The sequence below is a fragment of the Mesoplodon bidens genome, assembly GCF_964165515.1.
Source record: "Mesoplodon bidens genome assembly, chromosome: 2".
Classification (NCBI taxonomy): Eukaryota; Metazoa; Chordata; class Mammalia; order Artiodactyla; family Ziphiidae; genus Mesoplodon; species Mesoplodon bidens.
In genome coordinates this window covers 130,822,050-130,836,562 of record NC_138177.1, presented here as the reverse complement: position 1 = coordinate 130,836,562, position 14,513 = coordinate 130,822,050, and the positions used below count along the sequence as shown (strand labels likewise).

The following is a 14,513-nucleotide window of genomic DNA, read 5'->3' as shown; positions in this document are numbered from 1 at the left end:
CCCACCTCCCGAGTCTAGCACAGCGTAGGGCCCAGAGCTGGCAAGAAGTAAACACTCAAGAAATTAGTGAAAAACAGATGGGATCTAGTTCCATGTCCACTATTAACTTAAGCAACCGACCTGCTCAGTACTTTGAATTCCTTGATTGCAAAAAGAAAGGCAAGAAGCCTGGGCGACATGAGGGGGGGTATCAGCTCCCACTCATCTTCACAGCAACCATGCTCCCTGGCCAGGGCCGACTTCCCCTTCCAAAGAGAATACACTTACTCTCCACGTCTCGGACACAAACGCCATAGAGGTACACGATGTGTTTATGGGAGACCTGTCTCATCATGCTGGCTGCCTCAAAGAAGGCCTGCGGGAGAAAAGGACAAAGAAATGTCAAGGGCCGGCCTGCACTGGTCTGATCCTAAAGGGGCTCAGCTGAGAGGAAAGTCAGTGGATTCCAGGAAAGGTCACCACTGTCCTCATCCCAAGCCCTGAAACTACTCCCCTGGCCTCAACTACCCAGAGGCACTGCCAAGCCTCAACTGTGAGGGCCATCTAGCTGGGACATAGGACTCATTTAGAAAACCTAATAGGATGCAGAGCCAGGCTGGCAGGATAGGCTGGCTGAGGAAAGTCAGTGGATTCCAGGAAAGGTCACCACTGTCCTCATCCCAAGCCCTGAAACTACTCCCCTGGCCTCAACTACCCAGAGGCACTGCCAAGCCTCAACTGTGAGGGCCATCTAGCTGGGACATAGGACTCATTTAGAAAACCTAATAGGATGCAGAGCCAGGCTGGCAGGATAGGCTGGCTGACAACGTCCCGATTCGATACTCATGTCCACCACTTCCTCTTCCTTCAAACTTTGGGAAATAACGTTTGACACTATGTTAGAATAAAAGGAAAACCAAGGCAGCAGATGTCTGTCAAGACTTGGCTTTACCACTCTCTAACAGTTTGTGGGATCCGGGGTAAGTCATTTTACTGCTCCGGGCTTTACTTTCCCAGACTCTGAAGTGACAGCCTGGACTGCATCAGGCACTTTGAGACCATATTCAGCTAGAGTCTGGGGCTCCACGGCATCGCCACATGGACCTCTAGGAAGGAAACGGGAGAGAGTGGGACGGACAGCGAGGGACAGGCCCAAAATCAGGGCAAAGGCTCTTCTTGGCCCACTGTGCTCTACTGGCTCCAGAAATGAGGGAGGGGAGAGGGTGGGGTTGTGAGGAAGACACTTGCCAGAGAAATGTCCCTGTGGCTGGGGTCTAAGACTTTGAGGATCACTTTTATTCTCTTCTCTTCAGAAGTGCCTTCGTCATCCTTGTAATCCGTGAGGGTCCCAGAGTAGATGTGTGTCCGCGTGCCTCTCCCAAGGTGCTCGCCCTGAAGGAGGAGGCAGGAGGTTAGGGTGACCACCCCCTGGGGCTTCAGTGGTGCCAGAGTCTGGGACTGAGTCCTCAGTGGGAACGCACATCAGCAGGGATGGGGCAACGGCAAACGGGCCCCAGGAGCTCAAGCCTCTCCAGTGCCTGGTCCTGCCAGGCCTCCAGAGGTAACAAAAAGCTACTTGGCCAAACACGGCTGTGGCACTCCCTGGGCCCCAGGAAATAATCCTCATATTCTCTGAACAGCAACCGGCTATCCACCTCTAGGAACAGCCTGGGGCCGAAACATAACCCTGACCTTTCACAAAACTTCCAACAGTGCCATCAAAAACAGCCACCAACATCAGCCCCCCCCAGGCCTCCAGAACAGACTCAGAGAGGACCTCCCTCCCCCCTCCCCTAGGAGGCTCCTCCACTCACAGGCTGGGGTACAAAGAGAACAGGCTTGTGAGCCCTACTGCTTGCTGGCCTTTTAACTTCGAGACCTCCTTTCATCATGTTCAACCGGCACCCACTTTCTGTAAATGCGTTAACAATGTACCTGCCTCGTAGGGTTGGTGTAAGAATCAAATGAGGAACTAGGTAGAACAGCTCCTGGCGCACAGTGGGTAGAAGCCAATCCACTGGGCCAGTGTGTTTTGTCTGATCGCCCTCTCACACCTATTCATTTTCTATCCATCTACCTGATGCGTGGGTGCACATGTGCATGCTTTCAAATCAGTGATACAATTTATACATGCATATGCCCTAGCAATCCCCAGAGGAAGGTGATGTAAAGACAGAGGTAGAGACTGGAGGGACAGGCCTCAGTTTCCCCACATATGAAAAGGGATAATAAAACCAAATGAGCAGCATAAGAACTAAATGAGATCATCTGCTCAAGGTCCCGAACATATAATGCTCTGTCTCTAAGGCCCTTCCAGCTTAAGCTTTAATAATTATGGTTTAAATACTCTTAATATTTGAAAATCAAAATGTGATTCATGAAACTCAGGCATTGTCAAGCTATTGACATTAACCCCACAAAACTTATTATTTGGAGTTCTATTATTCTATTATCCTAGGACCGCCTATAAATGCAGAAAATGCATTGTGGCTGACTCCCTCAGCTGATTTCTGTCTCCCTCAAGAATGTACACAATCGTTAACCGGGTATATTAATTTGCACAAACACCACCATTTGTCATCTGTCATAGCAGAATGGTGATACATCCGCCCTGTCTCCTAGATCCTGGCAAGGTCCTGTGACTATTCATTAAAGCTAAAGCTGCATGTGTCATGAAGCGATACATCAAGATTATGGAAAGTTGCGTTCCCAGAACATCCCACAAAAGCCATATGCTTTCAGAATAATTACTCTTCCTCGGAAGGGGTGCTTATTCCAGGGCCAAGTCATGGCTCTGAGCTGTCAGGATTCCACAGCAACCCGGAAGCCCCTGCGTGTACCACCTCAGCCTCCCTCCATGCTGCGCCTTCTGCCTTTGTCTAGCACTTGTCCATCCTCTGGGGCTCTGCTTTGATGCCACTTCCCCCAGGAAGCCACTGCTGTCCCCCCAAGACTAGGTAGGATGACCATGTGACAGTCCCACATCCTGCCATACTTCCTTACTTAGGGCTTGTCTCCTGGTGGTATAATTATCTGCTTAAGATAGACGAGAATCTGCCTCGCCCACCGGACTGTGAGCCTGCTGAGGGTGGCAGTCATGCCTGGCATGGGCAACTGCTCAATCACTGTTGGCTAAATGAACGCTGGAGGTGCAGAGGGTGGTAATCTGCCCAGAGACTCAGGGGCAAGGACAGAAGGAAGACCCCAAGTACATGTCAAGTTCCAGGCAGAAAAGAGGCTGGGGTACTGCTGATCTGCCATTTTAATCTCTGGACACAGCTCTGATAACCACCCGAGGGACAGAACAGAAAGATCTGGCCCTCAGGCCCTCAGTGAAGCATTTACGTAAGTGAAGCGAGGCAGCTGCAGCTGTGGACTTCCACTCTGTCAAAACCTCCCCAACAATTTCAGGGACCGGCTTCAAAGAGTAAATGAACAAGCCAGCCCCACGCTTGCCACCCTCCGCCAGGCTCCTCAATGACAATGAGCCCACGATTTCCCCTCCAACACCTCCAAGGTGACGCAGCCTCTGCCAGGCAGTAAGCGGCCTATGTGGATTCCTTCCCTCCAAGGCTGCCGACACGCCGCCCCCTTAGCCTCCCCGCCCCGCGTGTGGCTCTGTGTAAGGGGCTGGGGAGGGGGGTGCAGAACAGAAAGTGGGGATTCCATGGGCCTCACATCCTAGCAAGGACCAAGGGCAGCTACGACGGAAACTGGGCCTGCCTAAGGCTGCAGACTCTGGGCAAAGGCCTCCCAAGGCTGGGACACTGGTCTGAGGGATCTGATTCTCAAGACAGTTCTCCTCCAGGGTGCATCTCCTGCTCCCTCACTGTGCTCTATGTGCCCCCAGCTTTGCTCCTTCTGGAAACGTCATCAGAAAGCCCAGGACTGAAATTCAGAAGTGCTTTTTCACACAGCATGTTTTGGGACAATGAGGGTCATCAGCCCATACTCCCCTGTGGAGACCTGTCAGCATTCCCACCAAGTTCTCCAACTACTTCTACCTGCAGAAGACCAGGCATGGAAGGTCCCTATTACCCTAGATAATCCTGCAAAACTTGACTAACCCAGCTCTTTCAAGGAGAAAGCAAGCCTCTAGGGTGCATCAGCAAGGCTGGGTTGGACAGCAGGGAACTGGCTGACCAGCTTTACCTATGAAGGGGAAGGCTTGCTCTTTTTCCACCAGGGTCTCCCCAAACCCGACTTCATCCTCCCCACATTCCCCAGGCTTTTCTGCTGTGGGAAGGCAGGACCAGGGCTGGACCTGCAGCAGTGACTCACCTGCATAATATCTTTCTTGAGGATCCGATCAAAACTCAGCTGGCTCATGGGGTAGACAGGCTGCCACTCCTGGGCTTTCTTGGTGGCCACCAGCAGATTGGAGATTTCTATGGAAGAGAGAGAAGTCTGAGAAGAGCAGTGAAGGGCTGAGGTCCCAGTCGGCCAACATCTGCTGGGCCATGGGCTTGCTGAATACATACTTGTGCATTTGTTGGTTCAGTCATTCAACAAATATTTACTAAGTACTTGATTCCCACCCTCCAGGAGCTCACAGGCTAATAAGAGAGCCAATACGAAACAAATAATTAACCAATCAAAATCTGTGCAGCTATTCTTAAAGGGCAGGTACAGGCACTCCAGGGTTGACATAGCAAGATCTGTCCCGGTAAAAGAGGTCAGGGGAGGAAATGAAATGTTAAAAGCTGAGAATGGAAACCCCAAGAATGTAGGGCCTGTGTCCATCTTATTTCCTGCTCTACCTCCACAGCCTGGTACACAGTATGCACTCAATAAATACTTGTTAAATGTGTAAATGAATAATCAGGGTGTGGGCTGAAGGATGAGAGCTAAGGATGGAGGAAGCACTTTGGGAGTGACGGGAACCAAAATTGGGGAGTGAAAAACACAGGTTTTGTGAGGAACAGGGCAGGTGACCCCAAAAGAAGGTCGCGCCTGAGCCTCTCTGGGCTCCCAGCAGCACCTGACAACAAGGAGGCACTTACTAAATCCTGGCTGAATGTACAGATTTTGGGCAGACCATCCCCCAGATTCTACTGATTCAAACAGCAAACCAAACCCATCACAAAACGTGCCGAGCAGAGTCAGCACACGTGGCTAACTGGGAATTTATAATCCACGGAAGCTGCCTTCCCTCCATGGAGCCACTACAAGCTCCAAGGTTATCGTGAGGGAAGAAAGCATCTTCCACGTTCGAACTAGTAGTGCGAGTATTCTAGGAGCCCCTGAAGGTTTTTATGTGTTCATTCACTAGCTGCGAGTACCGGGTCCCTACAGTGAGCCAAGTGACTCAAATCCTCATTACCCTGCAAGGCAGGGTTTTTCTTTTGTTTTTTTCAGCTCGTATTTTCTGATTGCTTTCTCTGTGCCAGGCACTGTCCTAAAGAGCTCTGTACACATTAGCTCCTTTGTCCTTATGACAATCCTATGAGATACATAGTATACTTATCCCCTTTTACAGATCAGAAAACAAATTCAGAGCCATTAAACCATTTGCCCACAGTCAGGCTTAGGATTCATGCTGCATTCAGGGCTGGCTCCAGTCTCTTACCTCCACAGACAGCATGTCTGGCCCTAGTGGGGGGTACAAATCTGGGAGCCAAAAACTGGTTCCGATACAGACTCCCTTGTTATCATATCCTGGTACTCCCTTTTTCAGAGTCTCCTCTCCTTCATTCTGTTATCCTGACTCCACCCTGTTACCTGGGTAAAATCAGGTTCAAACAGGCAACTCAGGACTGCCCTGATGGAGAAAAGACAGCAAACATCAAGAAAGGGCCACTTGAATGGTGCCCCCAAGGAAGGGTCTGGGCAATAGAGCCATCAAGGAAATCAGTAGGATGGCAACAGGAACCATTTATGGGCTGATTATTTGCATGGCCACTTCAGGAAACATGGCACTAGGGTCAACTGTGTGAACGGGGAAAGCTGCTAAACCTCCATGAAATCTGTTTCCTCACTAGAAAAATGGGGGACACAGTCATGCCCCTTGTTGGGTTGCTGTGAGGGATAAATGAGATGACACACATGAAGGGCTTACTTCAGTCCCTGGTGTGAGGTGACTGCCCCATGACCAGCAGCAGCCACTGTGACTATGACCAGTGTTACATCTGTTAGCACCGTCATCCTTGCTGTACCAGCTGGTTCCTGAAGCCTTGGCAATAATCTACAGCAGTCTTCAGTGTCAGAGCTGGACGGTGTAGAAATCAAGCTCCAAGCCTGACTCCATGAATGAGGACATGAGAGGATCTGTGGCGACTGGTCAGTAGGTCCTGTGGGCCCCTATCTCCTTCTTAACACGGTCACCCTCAGATTTGGAGAGCGGCAGTGGGGCTAGGCAATGCACAAGAGATGTGGACGTTCTTGACTGTCACACCCACTCTGAGTGGCCACCTCCTTTTTATTTATTCCATGAGGAGTTTCTTGGTTGCATTTTCAAGTGTGAAACCCAGGTTGGGGTCTGGCCATCAGAAGCCTGTGCTCAGAAGGGCCGAGGCACTGAGGAACCCAAAATGGCATTCTCTTTAGTTTTCATGATTTCACCACTTCTCTAATTTGCAGGTGGCAGAGGGAAGACAGAGGGCTTCTGAGGGCCTATGTGAAAAAGCCACACACACAGGGCTTAGTCTAGCTCTCCCATCCACAGCACCCTTATCCCCAGGGTCAGGAGAACTGACCCCCACCCCAGAGTCTTGGACTGATGACTGCACCTGTAACTTTGCAGAGTGTTATGTAGGGGAAAGAGTTGGGGTCAGAAGACGTGAGTTCAAATCCCCATGCTTCCTCTAACTACCTAAGTGATCTTGGATAAGTATAATGGATAACAACATACTCTGGTTTGTTCTGAGGATTAAATAACTTAAAACATGAAAGAACCTCAAACAGTGCCTAGCAAATTTAAGAATTACTCATGTGACAGTAGCCACCATCATCATCATTATTAGTTACTGCTACTCTTTTTTTTTCTTTTTACTGCTACTTTTATTGTAACTACTAGTGATACTACCATCTGTGTGGTTTTGAGCAAGTCAGTGAATATCTCTGATCCTCAGTTGCCTCATTTTTATAACAGCTACAAAGAGCTACTGTGCAGATTTTTTTAATGCAAATATGCACATAAACTGCTTGGGACTGGCAGGTACCCACCAATATGGTAGCTACTGCTGTAATTATTCACTCAACAGACATTAGTGAGCACCCATTCTGTGCTGGGCACTGCACTTCCCATGAATCATTGTGGTGAGACCCAGATCCTGTCTTAAGAGTTTATAATCAAAGTGGAGAGACAAACACTGAACACATTCAGTGCAGAGTTCCAGGAGCCTCAACAGAAGCCGTGAGAAGGGTTCAGTTCTGTTTCTGTGCTTCTCCCACCACAGCCACTGGTTTCCAGCTCTGGGCCAGCAGGGGTGGCATCTACACCAGAAACCTCCCCAGCTAATCCCAGCACAGAAATCACATCCCCGCCTCCGAACTGCCGCTACCTTCCCGCTTCCTGTGGCTGCTGTTCTCCATTTCCTAAGCCTCACCCAGAGCCCACTAATCCCTAGGAAAGTGAAAACCGCCTCTAATATCTGGAAGGAGAGATTATGTGAGTAAATGGGGCTGTTGGGCTCTAAGGTTATAGTGCACTCCGAGGTCTCACAGCCAAGTGGCAGATGTGTTTTTACCTTTGCAGAATATCTTCAAGCACAAAAACAAAGGCTGCAGTTACTCCCCAAGGCTGGCAGGAAACCCTATCTGAGCAACAAGAACACAGAGTCTTTCCTCTTTCACCAGGTTCAGTGACAGTGTCTTACTGGGAGACCAAAAAGTGATTCAAACATCAAGAACCCAGGCCCCTTTTTGTGCTGGTGTTGCTTCTTCTGCCCACCCCTGTCATAAAGACTCACAGATGCATTCTGTTATAAGACAGACTCCTCAGAGTATCTTCGACCACACTTGCTAGGGCCTCAGGAACATCTGTGCTGCCCTTTCCTTGAGGCCTGACTCCTTCTAAGGGAAGGATCTGACATATGGAGGGCAGTACCTTGTGGCAGAGAAACATCAAAAAAAAAAACAAAAAAAAAACCCGCCAGTATTCAAGGGATCTGACACAGGGGGAAGACCTGGCACTCAAACCCCTTTGACCTTGGCCTTCAGTGAGGCCCACTTCACTTCTCCAGGCCTCAGTTTTCTCTTCTATAAGATGGGACTCTTGATCAGGTGACCCCTACATGTCCTTCCAGTTCTCACATTCTAAGAGGTGATGAATCCACCTGTAGGACATCAATAACACTGTTGATGGGGCTTAAAAAAGAGCAGCCAATCACTGGGAATTCTACAAAACATACAAAGAAGAATTTACACCGGTCCTTCTCAAACTCTTCTGAAAGACTGAAGAGGAGGGAACACTCCCAAAGTCATTCTATGAAGCCACCATCACCCTGATACCAAAACCAGACAAAGACACCACCAAAAAAGAAATTACAGGCCATTATCTTTGATGAATAAAGATGCAAAAATCCTCAACAAAATATTAGCAAATGTAATCCAGCAACACATAAAAAGGATCATACATTATGATCAAGTTGGACTCATCCTAGGGTGACAAGAATGGCTCAACAAACACAAATCAATCTATGTGATACACCACATCAACAAAAGAAGACAAAAACCACATGATCATCTCAACAGACACAGAAAAAGCATTTAATAAAATTCAATCTCCATTCATGATAAAAACCTCTTACCAAAATGGGTAGAGAGGGAACATATCTCAGCATAATAAAAGCTACTTATGACAGACCCACAGCCAATATAATACTCAATGGTGAAAAGCTAAAAGCCTTTGCTAAAATCTGGAACAAGACAAGGATGCCCACTCTCACCACTTCTATTCAACATAGTGTTGGAAGTCCTAACCACAGCAATCAGACAAGAAAAAGAAATAAAAGGTATCCAACTTGGAAGGTAAGAGGTAAAACTGTCATTAAATGCAGAAAACCTGAAAGACTCCACACAAAAACTACTAGAACTGATAAACAAATTCAGCAAGGTAGCAGTATACAAGATAAACATACAGAAATTGGTTGCACTTCTTTACGCTAACAATGAAATATCAGAAAGGGAAAGTTAAAAAACAATCCCTTTTAAAATCACATTAAAGGGCTTCCCTGGTGGCGCAGTGGTTGAGAATCTGCCTGCTAATGCAGGGGACACGGGTTCGAGCCCTGGTCTGGGAAGATCCCACATGCTGCGGAGCAACTGGGCCCATGAGCCACAACTACTGAGCCTGCGCGTCTGGAGCCTGTGCTCCACAACAAGAGAGGCCGTGATAGTGAGAGGCCTGCGCATCGCGATGAAGAGTGGCCCCCGCTTGCCACAGTTAGAGAAAGCCCTTGCACAGAAACGAAGACCCAACACAGGAAAAATTAATTAATTAATTAATTAAAAAAATAAAAAATAAAAAAAATAAAATAAAAAGAGTGCAATGATAAAATGTATAATTAAAAAAAATCACATTAAAAAATACTTAGGAATAAACCTGAACAAGGAGGTGAAAGACTTACACACTGAGAACTATAAAACACTGATAAAGGAAACTGAAGATGATTCAAAAAAACGGAAAGATATCCCACGCTCTTGGATTGGAAGAATTAATATTGTTAAAATGGCCATACTACCCAAAACAATCTACAGATTTAATGCAATCCTTATCAAATTACCCATGACATTTTTCACAGAACTAGAACAAATAATCCTAAAATTTATATGGAACCACAAAAGACCCAGAATTGCCAAAGCAATCCTGAGGAAAAAGAAGGTGGAGGCATAACCCTCTCATACTTCAGACAATACTACAAAGCTACAGTAATCAAAACAGCACAGTACTGGCACAAAAACAGACATATGGATCAATGGAACAGAATAAACAACCCAGATGTAAACCCAGACACCTATGGACAATTAATCTCTGACAAAGGAGGCAAGAATATACAATGGGGAAAAGACAGTCTCTTTAGCAAAGTGGTGTTGGGAAAGCTGGACAGCCACATATAAATCAATGAAGTTAAAACACTCCCTCACACCATACATAAAAATAAACTCAAAATGGCTTAAAGACTTAAATGTAAGACATGACACCATAAAACTCCTACAAGAGAACATAGGCAAAACATTCTCTGACATAAATCATACCAATGTTTTCTTAGGTCAGTCAACCAAGGCAATAGAAATAAGAATGAAAATAAACAAATAGGACCTAATCAAACCTATAAGCTTTTGTACAGCAAATGAAACCATAAACAAAATGAAAAGACAACCTACAGACTGGGAGAAAATATTTGCAAATGATGCAACCAACAAGGGCTTAATTTCCAAAATATATATAAACAGCTCTTACCACTCGGTAACAACAACAAAAAACCCAATCAAAAAATAGGCAGAAGACCGAAATAGACATTTCTCCAAAGAAGACACACAGGTGGCCAATAGGCACATTAAGAGATGCTCAACATCGTTAATTATTAGAGAAATGCAAATCAAACTACAATGAGGTATCACTTTACACCAGTCAGAATGGCTATCATCAAAAAGTAATAATACAAATAATAAATGCTGGAGAAAGTGTGAAAAAAAGGGAACACTCCTACACTGTTGGTGGGAATGTAAATGCTGCAGCCACTATGGAAAACAGTATGAAGATTCCTTAAAAATCTAAAAACAGAGTTATCATATGATCCAGCAATCCCACTCCTGGCACATATCCGGAGAGAACTCTAATCTGAAAAGATACATGCACCCCCAATGTTCACAGCAGCACTATTTACAGTAGCCAAGAAATGGAAGCAACCTAAATGTCCACTGACAAGGGAACAGATAAAGAAGATGTGATATATACACACACACACAATACATACACACACATACACAATGGAATATTATTCAGCCATAAACAAAGAAAGAAATAATGCCATTTGCAGCAATGTGGATGAACTTAGAGACTATCATACTAAGTGAAGTCAGACAGAGAAAGAGAAAAATCATATGATACCACTTATATACGGAATCTAAAAAAATGATACAAATGAACTTATTTACAAAACAGAAACAGATTCACAGACGTAGAAAACAAACTTATGGTTACCAAAAAGGAAAGGGAGTGCAGGGAGGGATAAATTAAAAGTTTGGGATTAGCAAATATAAACTACTACATACAAAATAGATAAACAACAAGGTCCTACTGTATATCACAGGGAACTATACTCAATATCTTGTAATAAACTATAATGGAAAAGAATCTGAAAATATATATATGTATGTGTGTGTGTGTGTGTGTGTGTATATAAGAATCACTTTGCTGTACACCAGAAACTAACACAACACCATAAATCAACTATAATTAAAAAAAAAAAAGCAGCCAAGTTCCTCACCTCTCCTATCCAATTTACTCTGTGGTCCACCCATGGCTCCCCACTGCCTGCATGATAAAGTCCCAGCTCCTTGGCATGGCATCCAAGGCCTCCCATGATTCCAGATCTCTGCCCTCTCAGTCTCCCCTCTCCCTTCTTTCTAACTTCACTGAACGCATTAGTCCTCTAGAACCTTTCTGCAGCCCCTGCTTTGGTCTGCTGCTTTGCCCTGCACATGCGTGCTGGGAACGCCCTTATCTAACTGGCAACCTCCTGTTCACTGTCCAACACTAGGCTCTGCTAGAGAGAGAGAGAGAGAGAGAGAGAGAGAGAGAGAGAGTGTGTGTGTGTGTGTGTGTGTGTGTGTGTGTGTGTGTGTTGATTTAAACACCCATCACACGCTACAGTACCCTCATTTACCTGTAACATTTTCTGTATTAGGCTGGAAACCCTTGGGGCGCAGGGACTAAGTCTCATGCATTTCTGACTCTATGCATCTAACATAGTTCTTGGCCCACAGAAGATGTGCCAGGATCATCTCTCAGACAGATAAACCACTGACAGGGGAACTTAAAACATTTTATCAGAAGGAAGAAAGAAGTAAATTTCTGCTTACTAATCCTCAACATGCCTCTTTCGGCAGCTTAATTGAGATACTGAGAAAAGGTCTTTTCTATAGAAAATGCTGACACCTGAGGAGTGGGATGTGAGTCAGAGACAGACTTGTAACAAAACTTAATGAAAAACACCTAGAAACTGTGGCGGAAAGACCACTTTCTTCAAAGCACCCAGCATCTTTTGTTTGATCTGGGTCTCAGAGCATCACGAGGGGATGCAGCCTGGCTCTGGCTTGAAGAGACTGACCTCGGGGCTTGGGCTGGCAGCAGCGCTTCAGCACAAAGCTGATGTTGTCCGTGCGCAGTATCTGCTTCTTCAGGTGGCTCATGAGGTCTCCAAGGCTGGGGAAGCTTCGGTCCGAGCCATGCAGGCTGTAGCGGCCCTTCTGTACCTCAATCTGAAAGTTCTTGAACTGCTTCTGGACACCCAGCAACTGCCATTCAAGAAAATAATCAGAAAGGATTTGTTTTAAAAAGGGCTCAAGCAAATCTCTCATGGGTATGTATGATGTCAACAACAGGAGAAGCTGGGTAAAGGGCATACAGAAACTCTGTATTATCTCTGTAATGTTTCTGTAAAACTAAAATTATTCACTAATAAAACAGCTTATTATAAGTAAATGAAATAATAACTAATAAAGGAGATCCAGGAGAAGGCACTGATAAAAGGGAGTTAACACCAAGGAGACAACCTAACAGCAGTGATTTCTACAAGAGAATCACTTCATTTTGGCACTTAAGATGAACTTCATGAAAACACCAACCTCACAGGACTGTTGCTAAGATTATATGGCAGGGCCCGTGTAAAAAAAGTTAGTAAGCACTTTTATAAAGGTTAGCACATATTATGCATGAAATAATAAGTATTACAGAAAAATTTATCCAGGAACTCCCTCAAACTGAGCTCTTCCAAGAACCTCCTGGGAGGTGGCAGACAGCTGTCTGGTCTGGTTTCCGAGTTGTATGGTGCCCCATAGAGGAAGTATAAGCAGAAGTTTTCCTTCATGACAACTTCTGTACAAAGGGAACTATTTTAGTGGTTAAGAATGAGGGCCAGGGGCTTCCCTGGTGGCGCAGTGGTTGAGAGTCTGCCTGCCAATGCAGGGGACACAGGTTCGTGCCCCTGTCCAGGAAGATCCCACATGCCACGGAGCGGCTGGGCCCGTGAGCCATGGCCGCTGAGCCTGCGCGTCTGGAGCCTGTGCTCTGCAACAGGAGAGGCCACAACAGTGAGAGGCCCGCGTACCGCAAAAAAAAAAAAAAAAAAAAAAAAAGAACGAGGGCCAGAAAGATCTACTCACACTGTAAACTAGGACAAGATATTTAAAATCTTAATGCCTCAGTTTCTTCATCTGTTCAATGGGGATAATACAACCTTATCTCATGGGGCTGGTGTAAGGCTTAAATGAGAATATACAGGAAAAGAGCTTAGCACAGTGTCTGGTGAGCTAAAATAAATAGTAGGAGTAATCCTATCTATGGTTCCTGTTTTCCCCAGGTAATCTGACACCAGGTAGACTATGTTACTGAATCACTGACATTCTCAGTACAGCACAGGTCAATTCCACCTCAAAAGGTGGCTGGGCCATCTCGTGCTCACATCTGTGATAAAAATATTAAATTTCCTCCAAAGACTGACAGAACGCAGAAGAAAGGGATCCTGCCAAGGCAACAGGCCTGCCATGTACTGAGCCACTGTACCCGTTATCAGCCACGAGGCTGAGCTGTACAGGAGCACCCCAGGCGAGCAGTGGCCCCTAGAGACTTCACCCATGACTCTTGGCAGCACTGGGTTCCTTCTGTCATTTCCTCTTCCACTCTTGACTGAGTCCAGCCCCAGGGATTCTCTACTACTTTTCCTTCCGGTATCTGAGGTCTGCAATATGCTAACGTGCTGACTCTCATCTTGCAGCCCCTCCCCTGCCCCAATTCTCCCAGTTCATGGTGAACCCACGCAACACTACTATATTTATTTGGACTAATTCTGTAAAACTCCTGTCTTTTAAAATAGTCCAGGACTTCCCTGGTGGTGCAGTGGTTAGGAACCCACCTGCCAATGCAGGTGACACAGGTTCGATCCCTGGTCTGGGAAGATCCCACATGCCGCAGAGCAACTAGGCCCGTGTGCCACAACTACTGAGCCTGTGCTCTAGAGCCCGCGAGCCACAACTACTGATCCCACGTGCCACAACTACTGAAGCCCGCACGCCTAGAGCCTGTGCTCCACAACAAGAGAAGCCACCACAATGAGAAGCCCGCGCACCGCAGCGAAGAACAGCCCCCGCTCACCACAACTGGAGAGGGTCCGCACACAGCAGCGAAGACCCAATGCAGCCAAAATAAATAAATAAATAAATAGATTGATTGATTAATTTAAAAAAATAGTCCATTTCTTGTGTTTTAAAAAGTTACATGAATAACAAAGCACTGTGGTCTAGTGAGGTCAAGTTTGCAATTTGGCTTCAGGATTTCTCACATCATTCCCAGCTTCCAACCACACCTGAGT

General features: G+C 46.2%; 1 protein-coding gene across 3 annotated transcripts in view; it reads right to left on the bottom strand.

The window, feature by feature from the left end:
• JAK1 (Janus kinase 1) overlaps window positions 1-14,513 on the bottom strand; it is a 139,560-nt gene that overhangs the window by 12,718 nt on the left and 112,329 nt on the right. For all 3 annotated transcript variants that reach the window (XM_081225217.1, XM_081225216.1, XM_081225218.1), the window contains 4 exons: window positions 12,255-12,441; window positions 4,261-4,367; window positions 1,228-1,371; window positions 268-355 (listed from right to left, as the gene is read on the bottom strand). In XM_081225217.1, coding sequence (XP_081081343.1) covers window positions 268-355; window positions 1,228-1,371; window positions 4,261-4,367; window positions 12,255-12,441 — 526 coding nt within the window. The remainder of the gene's footprint in view (window positions 1-267; window positions 356-1,227; window positions 1,372-4,260; window positions 4,368-12,254; window positions 12,442-14,513) is intronic.